This window comes from Mixophyes fleayi, chromosome 7 (assembly GCF_038048845.1).
Source record: "Mixophyes fleayi isolate aMixFle1 chromosome 7, aMixFle1.hap1, whole genome shotgun sequence".
Taxonomy (NCBI): domain Eukaryota; kingdom Metazoa; phylum Chordata; class Amphibia; order Anura; family Limnodynastidae; genus Mixophyes; species Mixophyes fleayi.
This window is the reverse complement of record NC_134408.1, coordinates 145,279,490-145,295,010: the sequence shown is the minus strand read 5'-3', so window position 1 is coordinate 145,295,010 and position 15,521 is coordinate 145,279,490. Positions and strand designations below refer to the sequence as shown.

At 43.3% G+C, this 15,521-nt stretch overlaps 1 protein-coding gene across 2 annotated transcripts; it reads right to left on the bottom strand.

Moving 5' to 3' along the window:
• Positions 1 to 482: 482 nt before the first annotated feature.
• RETREG2 (reticulophagy regulator family member 2) lies at positions 483 to 13,873 on the bottom strand. Of its 2 annotated transcripts, XM_075181023.1 has the most exons (10): positions 12,029 to 13,873; positions 9,540 to 9,646; positions 9,373 to 9,403; positions 8,267 to 8,405; positions 7,471 to 7,555; positions 7,248 to 7,379; positions 6,401 to 6,495; positions 4,027 to 4,162; positions 2,865 to 2,951; positions 483 to 1,424 (listed from the first exon to the last, which is right to left on the bottom strand). In XM_075181023.1, exons 1-10 carry the CDS (start codon positions 12,316 to 12,318, stop codon positions 1,372 to 1,374), a joined length of 1,155 nt encoding a protein of 384 aa, XP_075037124.1. In that variant the 5' UTR covers positions 12,319 to 13,873; the 3' UTR covers positions 483 to 1,371. The 2 variants fall into 2 exon arrangements, with proteins under 2 accessions (XP_075037124.1, XP_075037123.1); XM_075181022.1 differs by having other exon boundaries at positions 483 to 2,951; positions 12,029 to 13,872.
• Between the last annotated feature and the right edge of the window lie 1,648 nt (positions 13,874 to 15,521).

Genomic DNA, 15,521 nt, shown 5'->3' with positions numbered 1-15,521 from the left:
CACAGAGCCTCATGAAATAATCACTGAATCGGTGCAGTTTGTTCTTCGATGTCACAGAAGTGGCCAAACCAATGTTATTCAGAAAGTAGCCAGTCCTTGCAATTATCATCATAAAAGGTCATTTTTACAGGGACTATATAATCATCACCATTTATTTATATAGCACCACTGATTCTGCAGCGCTGTACAGAGAACTCATTCACATCATTCCCTGCCCCATTGGAGCTTACAGTCTAAATTCCCTAACACACACTATTAACTCCTATGTCTGAGCGATACTGGGGGACAATTAAAAACATAATTACCAAATTAATTAATTAGAACCGAAATTGCAGATATATCTGAAACTTGCGGATTCTGGAGGCTGCGTTATTCTGGAGCCATTATGTGACAAGCCGTCATAAAACAAGTGCAAAGTACAAGACGGTATATTTATTTATAAAACATAACAAACAAAATAAATAAATCTACCCACACACAGGTATTGTGTAACAACTTTAATGAGTTATTCAGAGAGGGGAGGGGGGGGAATGAGCGGTCTCTAAATACATTGCTCTCTTTTTGGGTTAATCATATTATAGTACACTGTACACACATAAATTCTATGTTTCAAGACCCACACATTTACACACAGATACAGCTACATACAAGTATACAAACATATATACAAAGGCTTTACACACATGACACTCTGCTCACACCCAGCCGATTTTGCCCACACGTCCATACAGACACACACACACACACACTTTAGTTTTGTGCCAGAAGTTTTTTAGCAACATTTACATATAAATAGATTTTATAGTTTAAAATAAGACAGACTAGGACAAGGCAATCCCACGGCCCAATCACCCGCAAATATTTAATGCGGCCATCTTGAAGCTGTAATTAGATGAACCTGCAAACGATCTCTCTAAATATGTGTAAAAATTCATAACCACGCCCCTGTTGTGACATCATTCCTTATCTGAATATGCAAATTTTGTCATGGGAGGGGCGGGACTAATCACTAGTTTCCCCAATCTCTGGCTGAGTTTGTCACCAAATATTTATGAGCGAAAGGTTCAATCTAAATATTTAGAGACAGCTTTGAGGTCCCGCTGTTTTCAGACAACAGCACCTCCCGTCTGGTTATAGGGCATAGATATTTTTAGGAGGGTGCTGCAGGTTGAATGCCCAAAAAAATAAATAAAATCACTGCAACAAAAAAACGAACTACAATGCCCTAGAGAAAAACAATTATAATTATATTTGAAAGGTTTATTTAACCCAAAAGTAGTTTTTTTTCGAGCTGTGATCACTGTTCTGCGTCGGGAGGGGACAGGTCCTGCCCTGTCAAACAGCAAAGTTATTCCCAGAGGATTCGACGAATCAGCAAACGAATCCTTTTTCAGTGGCCGCAGATTTTAGAATAATTTTGTCCCCTAAACAAGCATCAAGAGGAGAAGTAAACATCACAAGGTGATCAAACATAAACCCAGATTATACAAAGTGTATGGACGTTATTGCTAACAAAGTATCAGACTCCAGGGGGTAAATGTATCAAGCTGAGCGTTTTCCGGCGGGTTTGAAAAGTTGGAGATGTTGCCTATAGCAACCAATCAGATTCTAGCTGTCATTTTGTAGAATGTACTAAATAAATGATAGCTAGAATCTGATTGGTTTTTCAAACCCGCCGGAAAACGCTCAGCTTGATACATTTACCCCCAGGTCCCTCCTGGATTACACACTCCCCTCTATATTCTACTCTCTTCACCTAACATTAGAAAGAGCAGAGACGGCCGTCAGGGGGGACTTAGGAGGACCGGAAGGGAGGTATGTATGGAGAGAGATGGAATAAACAGAGATACCTTGTATCACATTTCTATGTCCTGTGCTACAATCTCCCATGTGTCAGACCGTCCCTTGCTCTCCTCATAGCACTATCACAAGCCCCATCCACGGGGCATCTCTGCTAGGAGAGAGGTGGAGCACAGAGAGGGGGTAACGGAGGTTGGCACCTTTACAGCGTATTCCTAGGAGCGGCCCTGATCACCCACAAGATCAATGAGGGGTTATCACTTAGCAGCTAGGTATTTGGGGGATTTTCACAAGCTACAAAAGAGAGGTTCAGCAAGAACAAATTACCAGAATAAAAATCCACATACCCAGTATAACACTCTTACAAAAAACATCCATCCATACAACCAGCTGTTGGGGTCTATGAAATGAATGTAATAACACTACAAGCAAGTTGAAGGGGTAAAATTAAAAGGCAGGGGATGGCTGACTGGATAAAATCCTTTCTCAGTTGAGAAGGCCGAGGATACTCTGTGCTTTAGCCAATGCTCAATGTGTCATACCGCTTTTGTGCTACAGAGGGCAGCATTTACCATGGCGTATAAACCTTTGAGTGGCAGAACAGAAACCATAAAAGTAGATCAGCTTTTCTCCCATACGCCAGGCCTAGGAAGCGGTATCTCCCGGCTCTAGGTGGGGGGGAACGGATGGCGGAGGAGTGCTGGAGGCTAAATGCTTCTCTGCTTCTCCCAGCTCCTCCCTGATCAGATCCAGCTCTCCCTGCTCCAGAAGCTCAAATTCCTCCCCGTCACCCCCGGGTTCTTGAGTTTCTGCAGACGTGTCTCCCAGGCTGGTGCTGGGCGCTACTGGGCTCTGCAGGGCTGTGGTGATGGCTCTATTAACCATTCCCTCGCTCAGGGCATGGATTGCACTGTCCTGTCCAGCAAACTGACCCTTCCCATTGAAGTGGGTGTTGACAAAGTGGAGTGGGGAGGTCAGTGTAGGCAACAGCTCTTCTGGATTTAAGGTTAGGGGCTGGGGTGGTAAATGTGGCATCTCAGCAGCTGGTAAATGTTTCCCGTCACCTGCAAGCTGCCCCAGCAACAATGGTGAATCAGAAGGGTCCTTGGCAGGAGGGGGGTCTTCAGGTGCAGCACTCGGCTGGTCCAAATCTAAAAAAAAAAAAAGTGCAATGTCCTAGACTCAGAGTCCATATGTTCACAAATAATCATTTTCTATAGTGCTGTGACTGAGGACACATCATGTGCCTCTTATATCGAATATTCCTAGACCAGGCCGGGCCAACCTGTGGCTCCCCAGGTGTTGTGAAACCACATGTCCCAGCATGCCCCCCCACCAGCTCTCAGCTGGCTATTTACTGGAAAAGCATGCTGGGGCTTGTAGTTTCACAACACCTGGAGAGCCACAGGATGGCCCGGCCTGGTCTAGATCATTGACCCTCAACTCATTACCAGTAAGAACCAAGCCTCAACGCTTTCAAAGATCATTGCAATCACCGAACCGTGAGCAGGAAAACCCTGATTGTTTTTTTTTTTTTCTTATGTCACGTACATTTGTCTGCAAACAGTAAAATAATCTTGATATATGTTACAGTTTAACACATTGCATCCAAACTTGATACAATGGAAACATTACCTCTAAAGACGTACACTAGAAATATATCATACATGTATGTAGATCTTTATATCATATGTAACTGAAGAGCTCATAATGTATGTACAGTATTTTATATGTCAGCTGCTACTATATTCAGGTAACACTAGAGCTAACTGTGCCAGCATAGAGGGGAATACTCTTACCTTACTCTAAAGGTTTGCCCAAAGTAAAAATAAAAAACCAAAAACAAAGAATGAAGGTTACCCCAAGCCCCAGCCTGTGGGTCATCAAACCCCCCCCCCCCCCCATCCCTATAACCTTCCTGTATTAACAAGGATTCTTGGTTCCACACACTGCTGACCAATAGCATCAAACTCATCCCTGATACAACCAATCACAATGTGACCAGTATTCGGCTAAGGACAAGGTTTATTTAATTTATAAAAGCATAACATTCACAATACAGAGTCCAAGATCTACCATCCATAAACCTGCTGCTGACTATATTTAGGTTCTAGAGCTTAATGTTTATTAGATAATGATATTAAAGACTTTGCTACATTTTACACAGATGTATTATGCAGCCATTGGAGAATACTGAGAGCGCTACGTTACACCTTATGGTCTCACCCTCTGACACATCCGTTAGTTGCGGAGTAGTCGCTCTGGATACGGAGAATCCGCCACTCTCCAGGATGGAGGCCTCCTCGTCGGACAACTCAGAGTCAGTGATAGACAGGGCCAAGGCTGTGATTCTCACGTCCATCTGGATGGAAAAATGGGGAGTTCATCATATTGCTATGCATTGCTGTATGTCATGCATCATTTTATTCCTTATGGGTTTGTTATCCACTGTGTTTTATCCCAAGTCGTTCTTCACAGAAAACGTAATACCTTTGCAGAAATAAGCGACAGACACCCAATGATCAAAGGAGTTGTTTTTTTTAAGTCATATACCTTCCAATTTTAAAGTAGGATGCTTTGCAAATCATAAATATGACTTTTTCAACCGACTTCTGGTTTAAATACAGTACTTGTAAATGCTGTTAACACCAATGTGTTTTTCTGAAGCTGAAAACCTAGCTAAACTTTTCCAAGTGGACATGCAAACAAGAGAGTCCGTTCCTTCGCAGTCCACTTACTAGGTCTGACTACTTTCTTACAGGGTATCTGGGCAGGTAACAACTGTTCTTCAGAACTGTCTCAACTACTTTTCAAGCTGGGTCAAAGTTAATCCCGATTGCTGCAGTAGAGGAGAGTGCGCTATCGGGTCATTAGAGCCATCAGGGACCCTGCGGATTTGGCAAATGTTGCATTAAAATAACAACAAAAAAAAAACAAACAAAAAAAAAAAAAAAAAAAAAGGTTTTTATTTTAACTCCATGAGCTTCACCAAAAACTATTTCTTCTTGTTTAGGGTGGATTTCTTCTTTAACAGCATTGACATGTGCTGTATCTCAACCATAAGGCAGAGAAAAAAAAAATGAAACGACATTATTAATGTGGTGGGCTCTCTGTTGTCAACACACAAAAGGTAGCATAAAGTAATGTAATTATTCACAGACGAGAGTGGGATATATAGAACTGATGAACAGTTGCTCTGATACATCATGAAGATTGGACACTATTCAGAAAAATGGATAAGTTTAGTCTACAGAGTCCACATATATATATATATATATATATACACACATATACATACACACACACACACACACACACACACACACACGCACACACACACAGCACTGTGGTCTGCTCCTAAGAACATTGTAAATAGAGTATAAAACGGTGATTGCACAATATTGTTATAAGTTCACAAGTCCATACGCAAAACAAACAATTGGAGAACTAATAGCTGGGTGATCAAACTAATTACTTCCCTGCAGCTAAAATGTGTGGGTGGACAATAAAGTATTGTAAGAGGAAATGCTGCCACCTAAAACAGAATGATGGAAGGGGCAGGCACATGGTTTTGGAAGTGGGATTCCAAATATATCAGGTATATGGGGGGGAGGCCTTTGAAACTCTTAAGTTTTATAATTTTGTTTTTATTACACACACTACATGATCAAAAGTATGTGGACTTGGGGATCTCATGCTCCTGTAACACCCCAATACCAAAATATATAATCTGTTGCTCCTATAGATGAGGCTTAAATCTAGCCAATATAGATTCAGTTCCAATGTTACTAGTCCTGCCCTTTATGTATCACCTTCAGGACACTTAATCTCACACGATGCAAACTTACTTTAGATACGATTTCTGTAACAATTTTACCATTTCTCTTAACCATCTGCTGAAAAGATTGTGACTCTGCACACTACAGATATCTGCCTACGCTGCTGGTTGTGAGTGTGTACACGCTGCCATATTAGCCCGACAGCGTTCCATCGCTGATCGTGATTTTTATGAACTTTAGAAAAACAAATCAACAGCTGCGATGTGCTTGGTAGGATAACCATGATCCTGGTAGTGTACACACTCTTGCAATACCTGACCAAACAGTCGGTAATCATGTGATTAGGACGATAATTGCAATAGTGTGTGCACAGATTTACCTCGCCTTTTGGTAAATGCAAATGCCTGGCTCAGTCTCACTGTCATATATTCATTATCTTATCATTATCTTATACCTAGAGTCTCACATACAGTTCACGAGATAGTAAATCCTCTATGAAATCCATATTTCCGCCTCTATCTGTGTGTAGTTTGTATGTTCTCCACGTGTTTGAGTGTTTCCTCTTAGTTCGGGAACAGATGTGAATGATAAATATAATCTGTACATCTCTACGTAATATGTCGGTGCTATATAAATAACTAATAAATACATTAGGTGTTATTTGTCACATGAGATTAGATGCATAAAATCAAGGAACTTGGTGGGGACTAGAAAATTGTTATTTATGTCCCGATATGTAGAAATACAGATTTAAATGATAGTCGTATATTTAATTCGCGAATTCTCCAACCGGCACCACAAGCCATGAACACGTCACTGACCTCAGGAGAGAACCCAGACAGCTCAATCTCGCTCTCGCTGTCTGTCTCCGCTGTCGGCTCCTCTCCCTCTTCTGGCTCCTTCTTAGTTTGTCTTTCTGATAGGAGGGAGACATAAATAAATGTCTGCACACAAACGGATAACTGCAAATAGTATTTTACATTAAAACTAAACAAGATCTATGTACTGATGAATTGTCATCTTTGTCCTGCTGAATAAAGCGGAGGTTAAGCTAGGTCAGCAGGGAAGCCCCTAGGCAGCGGTAATCAAGGAGGGGACCGTTTACCCAGAATCCTTCAGATTAAGAAGAATAACTGAGTGGTAATGTGAAACGGATGTCTGTTTGGTGGTGGAGACCGGAGGCAGATTTACTACGCCTTCTAAAAAGGAAAACGGGAGGTGTTGCCCATAGCAACCAATCAGATTCTAGCTATCATTGTCTAGAACATACTAGATACATTATAGCTAGAATCAGAATGGTTGCTATGGGCAACACTTCCACCTTTCCTTTGTAGAAGGTTTAGTAAATTTAGCCCAAGGAGCTATTTTGCATACCTATACCGCTAAATAGTCCCACTTAAGGAGCCACCCCGCAGAGGGGCAAGGTATATCAAAGAGTGAGCATGGTCCTGGGCAATTGTGACTGTGGTTGGCTGAATCAGAGGTGAATTTGGTCCAGATCAGAATAGGGGCTTATGTTGAAAGGTATGCACACCTGGAGTTATGCCCTTATTCATGGCTAAATATACTTTTAAACATAGATTAACAAAATGTTTTCCCCGATTTTGAAGCATAGGTTGCTTTTCTTTAAATGCCCCCTCTATAATGGTGATGTGGCTCAGCTCTTACTCTTGTGCGAGCGTGGCAGACGTTCCCCCTTCATGCTGTAGTCCAACTTCATGAGAATGGGTTCTAGAGCGGTGTACATCTTCTGGATCAGTTCTCGATACACAACCAGCGGCCACAAGAGAACACTGAGCACTGTAAAACACAAGGGGGCGCTGTGGTCATGGTGTGTGTGTGTTTTCCATAGACCGGCTGAACGGTAGGATCAATCGCAACAAAACCTTACGTATTATGTAGGAAATCATAATGCCTGGTATATAATGTCCGACAACGGCCAGCGCCGCGCAGCACGCACACACCATGGCACAGAACTGGGGCAGAAAGAGAAGAACATGAATACACAGTAAAGTTATACGCCTGGTGTAAATCGTGGGTCCCCTTCTACAGGTGCAGCTTCCACCCCTGAGCACACCCACCATATACACAAAATTAATGTAAGGCTTAGTTTAATAAATGTACACAGAAGTCTCCTTTTAGTTTCTTGAGACTGGGTGACACACTACAGAGATACCAGCTCGGGGCCCAGGTCCCAGAAGGATGAGGGTCAAGTGTGACTCGGACCCCATTAGAAGGGTGTATGAATCACGGCCCGTTCATTAATACATCTGATCACTGCAATGTTATTGGTATACAGGGAAATATTGGAGGAAAATACTATGCAATATCTGATTTTAACCCGCTGATGAATGTAGGTGACCACAGTTGCCTACTCTCCTGGAATGTCCGGGAGACTCACGAATTTCTGGGAGTCCTCCCAGCTTCCTGGGCAGCGCTGTCAATTAAATGGAGGGGGCGGGGCTTAGTGTGATCATGTGCACAATTGTGGCTCGTCTGATTTTATTGGCCTAAAATAGTGACGCTCGTTTTGGGGGCGGGGCTAATGACACAATTATTCGAGCCCCTCCCCCAAACACCCACCTGCCCCCCAGACCTCCTAGGAGAACACTTGCCAATGTTGGCAGGTATGGGATAAACATGACTGTATCCGTTTGATGCCACTTCAGCCTCCGGCTGGAACCCACCTTTCCTGGATTCTGCTTCTTGTACAGCAGCAGCTCCTGGATGTACTGCCGAGAGGTGAACCAGGCCTCAGCCAGACAGTGACACAGCTCCGGGACACTCAGCAAGCGGTGCTGACTTGATCCTCCCACAGACGTCTCACTACAAATACAGAACCCGGTACATTCACCTCCAGACCACACAAACTAGAATATAAATCAGCAGCTGACAGTTACTGTCATCTATACATTGCTCCGTTTGTGAATACAGGGAAGTGAACACCTCACTGTCGTCTACAGGGACGTCAATAGTAACAGACATGAATGCAAAAAGGACATTTAATTAAGGTTGAGGCCGCACAGTACAATTAGCTACGGCCCAGTGGCTCATGGACATTAGACTTGTCTAATATTATCCCTTAAGTGATGTCATTGTATAAATCCTAATAAGTAAATGGAGCAGTCCCCCCCCCCCCCCCCTCCATGGTGCCTGCGCCGCTCATTGCTTCACAAGAGAAAACATTATATGTTGGGGAAGAAGGTTTCGCTAATATAAAGTGTGAAGGACAGTCATGGCGGCCAGCAGATGACCAGCTAAAGATATCTACAATGTCTCCTTCATTTTTCATGTCACCACCTTCTGCCGTCTCTCCTCATTCCAACATTCCCACCGGTAGCTGTGCAGTAATGCCGGTCACTAACGGCTGCTTAATTATTGGTGGCGGCCAAACCACTCCCCCTCCCCCCCCCCCCCCAGCATCTGCAGCTGTTATCTTGCTACTTTATTTATTATCTGTCCCGTACATAAAGGATAATTATAATTATAATAATACTACTATGTTACTAAAATAGAAATGATTTCGGCATCAAGGAAACAGCCACAGAGAAGATGTATAACATGATATCCTAATTACCGCACCCTTTAAATGATGTTAGCAAAGACTAGTTGGACATTTTATTTGTGATATTATTATGCAATTCTTCTATTATACTCTTGTAATGTATATGGCTGTGTAGCTGTATATTATAAGGACGGTAAATAAGAGTTTCTGAATAGACACCAATAATCGCAGACTGAATAAGGGCCCAGTGAACGGCGACCATCTGGCTGCGGGGATTTGGGTTCTCACCTGTCACTGGAGGGCTCCCCCAGGCTCTGAACTGTAGAAAAGAAGACAGGTGTATTAACCACTGAAGACATCTGAACAGGCTGCCCCCCCCCCCCCTTGGTAAAGGAAGTGTTATAACATAATCCAGGTTATGTGTTGTGTGAGGGAGTAACGAGTAGGGTCGTTACCTGTACAGTGATGAAGCAGTTGGGCTTTCCAATGTTTCACACCCATCAGACAGAGTAGAAAGAAGCTGACCAAGAACAGAGGCCTCAGGGATAAGTATGAGAACAACCTGGGAAGGAGAGAGGGAAACTTATTAATGATTCACAATGTTGTGATTCGGTGACACAAAAGAGAATAGGAAACATCTACGCAGCAGCCATATAATCCTGTGACCCAATGACATAATCCATTATAGACACCTTTCTCTGCCTTGTGGAGAACATCACCCCCCAGCAGTCACCGTGACGTCTGGGTCACAGTATGGCCCAGGAAATATGGCTGCACATTACTGCAGACGGCTCACAGATCCACTGAGTTACAGCATAAAACCAAGGAGAGGGTCACATGACCAACAAATACCCAAAGCACCTGTATTCATCCTGTGGATGTTTACAAGAGTATATACTCAGGGCCTGATTAATTAAGATATGTAAATGCTGGTACGAGTCGTATTTTGTGTGAAACCGCTCTGCGCATGGCCAAAATCGAACTATGCGCCAGACAACGCTGCATCATCAAACGTAGCTACAGGTCTGGTGTAAGTGTAGAGTGATAGTGACGATGGATGTGTATGCAGCTAGAACATGTGTCTAATCAGGAGCAACTGCAAAATGCATTTTATGTACAGTAGACATTCACAGCATCCCAATTAATGTATTGTATTGAAAGAAAAAAAAAAAGAAAAGAAAAAACTTTTTTCTTTATGTTTTGTCATTAATGACTATATTAACAGGTGACTAATTGATTTTCTTTTCTGTGCTTTCTTTTGTGACTTTATATTCCACATATGTATAGGACGTATCCTGCAGTGTCTGTTAGAGCAGAGCAGACCTAGACCTGTATTCATCACCAGACGTATATTTACATCTGCTCGTTGTATATAGACATATATATGTACAATTTACTTAACATAACAGGTTTATTTCTGTGTCTTGATGAATCAGGGCCTTAACGTTTCACTCAAAATAATTGCCCTCAATTGTATTATTCCTCTATACGTTATAACAAACTTCACATCATAATAAGTAACAATGAGGAATGTTCTGATCCTTGTTGTCTACAAATTGTTCATCTCACAAATTATAACAATGTACTCGTGGCCGAAACACAGTGGAGGAAAATATTTTGTAGACTGAACCAATATTCAGTAACTAATATCACTAAGGCAAGAAATACAGTGTTTCATGTTTCAAGAATGTCAATAGTCAATTGATAGGCTGCACCGTAAGACATATGTCCTGATATAAGCGGGACAGTTTCAATTTGACTATTGGTTGGGACTGTCCTGCCCAACCAATAGTTGGCACAGTTGTCCTGTCTTACAAAAATTGGAAGGCATGTCTGAACCTTCTGGTGGGCAGGTGCCTCTGGTACACGGAGCAATTAAAGAGAGTTTTTATGGGAAGTGGCAGTATAGTGCTGCTGAAGCACAAGACACTCCTCCATGTGTCTAACCACACGCTTAAAAAGATGTGGCAGAGATGAAGAATGAGCCCAGAGGGGTCCCATCCTGCCCACTTGCGTGCGTGAGAATGGCCTGCTAGCCTGGGAGACCTACCTGGAATTCAGGAGCTCCCAGACATTCCAGTAGAGTGAGCAAGTATGCTTAAGAGATTCGATGGCAGCACGGTGGCTTAGTGGTTAGCACTTCTGCCTCACAGCACTGGGGTTATGAGTTCGATCCCCGACCACGACCTTATCTGTGTGAAGTTTGTATGCTCTCCCCATGTTTGCGTGGGTTTCCTCCGGGTGCTCCGGTTTCTTCCCACACTCCAAAAACATAGTGGTAGATTAATTGGCTGCTATCAAAATTTACCCTAGTCTGTCTCTCTCTAGGTCTGTATGTGTGTGTATGTGTATGTTAGGGAATTTAGACTGTAAGCTCCAATGGGGCAGGGACTGATGTGAGTGAGTTCTCTGTACAGCGCTGCGGCATCAGTGGTGCTATATAAATAGATGATGATGATGGCTTACTGTATGAAGTTTATCATGGTGACTAGACCCTATTCATTAAACAGTGCAAAGTGCTACTTTTAATTTTCCCTTTATAAACAAGTTTTTCCTGTGCCTCTGCCTGCTTGCAAAAGTCCCACCTTAACATGGAAAACTACTGTACGGAAGAGAGGGACGCACGGTGGATACATTTAATTAAGTAAAAACACTCCAGTTATTTCATATGTATTATTTGTCTCAGTGATACACAGCCTTCCATTAAAAAAACATGTTTCGTTCTACTGTACTCTGTAAAATGCTCACGCTACTGCCCCAGACCCAGCTGCATATGGGACCCGCAATCAATTTGATGAGCGAGTGTGATTATAGCATTACAGCCCTTGATCGGGAAATGCATTAGACCAAGTCATTTCTTGTTCTAACCATTGTAAGATCTGTGAGCATACAGACAGACAGACAATAAAACGCCTTATTGCTTCCTCCATACTCAGAGTCTCACCAAAACGCCCCATGTAGAGCTGCTGCTGTAAGTAGACTAGGCAGTGGCCTCTCCCACACCAGAAGCCGCTGTCCTGCAGTAAGTAAAGGTCCCCATTCACTTAGTATACAGTACAGATTGGCCTCTAGAAAATTCATGTCCTCTTCAGAGGCTCCAGGAACTCGTCCGCTTCTTTCTTCACTCTGGGACGGATCTCCAGAAGGCCAAGGTGCAATATCTTCTGTCTGCATCATTCCTTCCCCAGAATCCAAGGGATCACACGGACTACTAGTCATGGCCTGGCCAGACATGTGGTCAGACTTAGTTTAATACTTTCTCTTACGCCAAAGGTCAAGAAGACAGTCTGGAATCAAATACAGCAAGGTTCCTCCAGAGTCTCTCCACAACATTCCCCTGGAGCTATCCCTCTCAACAGATCCACCAGCCTAAATATGTACCCTAGTCCTGATTTCACCTCTCACCACAATTCTTGGTCTAACATTCCGGTTCCATATTATTATACTAAATCAATTGTTCTTTAGCTGCCTTAAGTCTTAGTCCAGATATATTTTTACACTGGTTTTCTCCAATATGGTATTTTATCTCCTTGCTCTATCTTCACCATTGTGTCTCTACTCCACCAATCTTTGCCTATTATTTACAGACCACTGATAGTCAATTTGTATTATCTGTCCTCCGTATATATACGTTCCTGACCTAAGCTTCTTAAAACCACCAGACCAATCTATATTTGCTTGTCCAGTCTACAATAACGTCCACCTTTTTTGCTAGTTTAAACCATCCTAATCACTCAAGTCCAATCCATAAAGCCGTACTGACCTCACACTGGAACCGCTGACCAATCACTTCTTAACTATCAAAATATATCTTTATGCTCTGGAACCTCCAACACATCGCCATCTACCAACCAACACCAGAATGAACAGTGAGACTGAGCTATCAGTATATCCCAACACTACACAGACCTGTCGGTATAATTCCTGATCCTGAATGACCAGTTCAGACAGCTGTTATTTCCCGTAACTCTTGTTAGGTCTGTTAATAAATCTCTTATGTATGACAGTATACTTCGTTCCCCCTTCGTGACTTGCCAGTACAACCTCAATACCGGTCTGACCTGCGATATATCACCCCCCTAACAACTGCGTGACTTGCCAATGTATCCCCCCTAACAACTGTCTCACCTGTCACTATGTACCCCCTAAGACCTATCTGTCCTGTCAATGTATCTCCCCCTAACTACTGTATGTCCTGCCACTATATCCCCCCCTAACAAATGTCTGCCTAGCAATATTTCTTTACCCCAACTGTCTGATCTGTTAATACCCCCTTAAAATGTGCCTTAGTTATTAATATAACCCCTCAAGAGCTGTCTGACTAGTATGTCTGGATATAGCTCCTGTCTAACTTCTCAGTATATCCCCCCTACCCTGTATAATGTGACAATATATCACCCCCACATCTGCCAGTGTAAACTCCCTGTCCTAATGATCATAGATATAAATACACCCGGTCAGTATTCTGGCAGACCATGTAACCCCCAGACTCCAATCCCAGCGCAGTCCCCGCAGACCGGTCTCCAGCTGTCCGGTCTCCCAGCCGGGATGTTGTTGTTATGATGCTGCGTCAGCTGAGCGTCTGAGACGTCACTGTACGGAACTACTTCCGCTGTCTGCGAGAGCAGGCGGCCGCCGCCGCCACCGCCACAGGGGTGTGATTGGATGACAGCCTATGTCAGGGCGGGGTGTTACCCTAATAACGGTCCGCACACCGGTCTCCGTCTCCTAGTCTGTTCGTGTCGTGATATTATACTACGAGGGAACGGTGATGGTCCCGTGCCCATAGTGAACATGGCCGCGGGGTTCATTCCGCTTCGGTCACGTGATAGGCGTTTAATTCAAGACGTTGCGTATCTGTGGGGAGGTTTGGCGTCGGCCATGTTTGTTACTGGCATGGTATGTGACGGTGTAGGGATATCCAGAGCAATAATAACCTCAGTGCAAACTGAATAGAGGGAGGCCTGGTATACAGACATGGAAAGAAAGAGTAAAATAAACATATTTGACAACCTTTTAAAAATAATTCAGTCCTGTTCACCAGGGAGGGAGCTTTTGACACCCGTTGACAGATGCACTTTAATTAACTTTATTGACAAAATACATTTGTGAGATTTTTACTTAAAGTGAATGAATATTTAAAGGACTATTAGACTTTAATATCAAGTTGGCTGATATATTATAAAAATACAAATAGCATTCCAAAATAGTAGAAGTGTAGTAAGGATGTGTTCACTTAACTGAAACGCGGGAGGTCTCCCAGAAATGTAGGAGTCTCCCAGACATTCCAGAAGAGTAGGCAACTATGCATTAAAGAAAAGCAGCCAATGAATCTCTAGAGACTGAAGTGTCTTTTACATTTCTGTCTCCATTACTGAAGTCATGTTGTCTTACCTGTCAGCCTTTGATTAAATCTTGGTCTCCATGAAAATGGCCACCTCCATAGGCATCAATACATGGACATAGGGCACAATTTCTGAACTGTGTCATCATGCCACAGATGGCGAAGCCAACCACGTCTTGTACTGGCTCAGCATCAGGGAGAATGCCAGACTCTTCAGGGAGTGAGGGAGATCACCCCTATTTCAGGGAGTCTCCCTGACATTCAGGGAGAGTTGGCGAGTATGCTCTTAGGAGAAGAATACCTCGCAGGTACTGTAGGCGTGGTACTAAGATACGCACTGTATCTATCTGTGACATTATTCTCTCTTGTGTATATGACACTTCATTATATCAGTGTATTGTGTACAAATAGGGTAACGTGATAGAGCTGAATCCCACGGCTATCGTCAGGTATAAGTACTTACACATACAATGCTGAGTTACGCCTGGCACAGCTGCCGCAGCTTCCGATTTGGTCGCACCTTGAAATGCATCGGACTTGTAATATACTAGTTAGTAATTCTACCTATAAGTAACTCTTGTTTTGGCGGGTGGGTGTTTTCCTATGTACGTTTCCTGCACAAATACATCCAACTCTAACACAGTCCTCCATACACTCTGCAGCACATCACACAGTCCTCTGTACACTCTGCAGCACATCACACCATCCTCCATACACTCTGCAGCACATCACACAGTCCTCCATACACTCTGCAGCACATCACACAGTCCTCCATACACTCTGCAGCACATCACACCATCCTCCATACACTCTGCAGCACATCACACAGTCCTCCATACACTCTGCAGCACATCACACAGTTCTCCATAAACTCTGCAGCACATCACACCATCCTCCATACACTCTGCAGCACATCACACAGTCCTCCATACACACTGCAGCACATCACACCATCCTCCATACACTCTGCAGCACATTACACGGTTCTCCATAAACTCTGCAGCACATCACACAGTCCTCCGTACACTCTGCAGCACATCACACAGTCCTCCATACACTCTGCAGCACATCACACAGTCCTCCATACACTCTG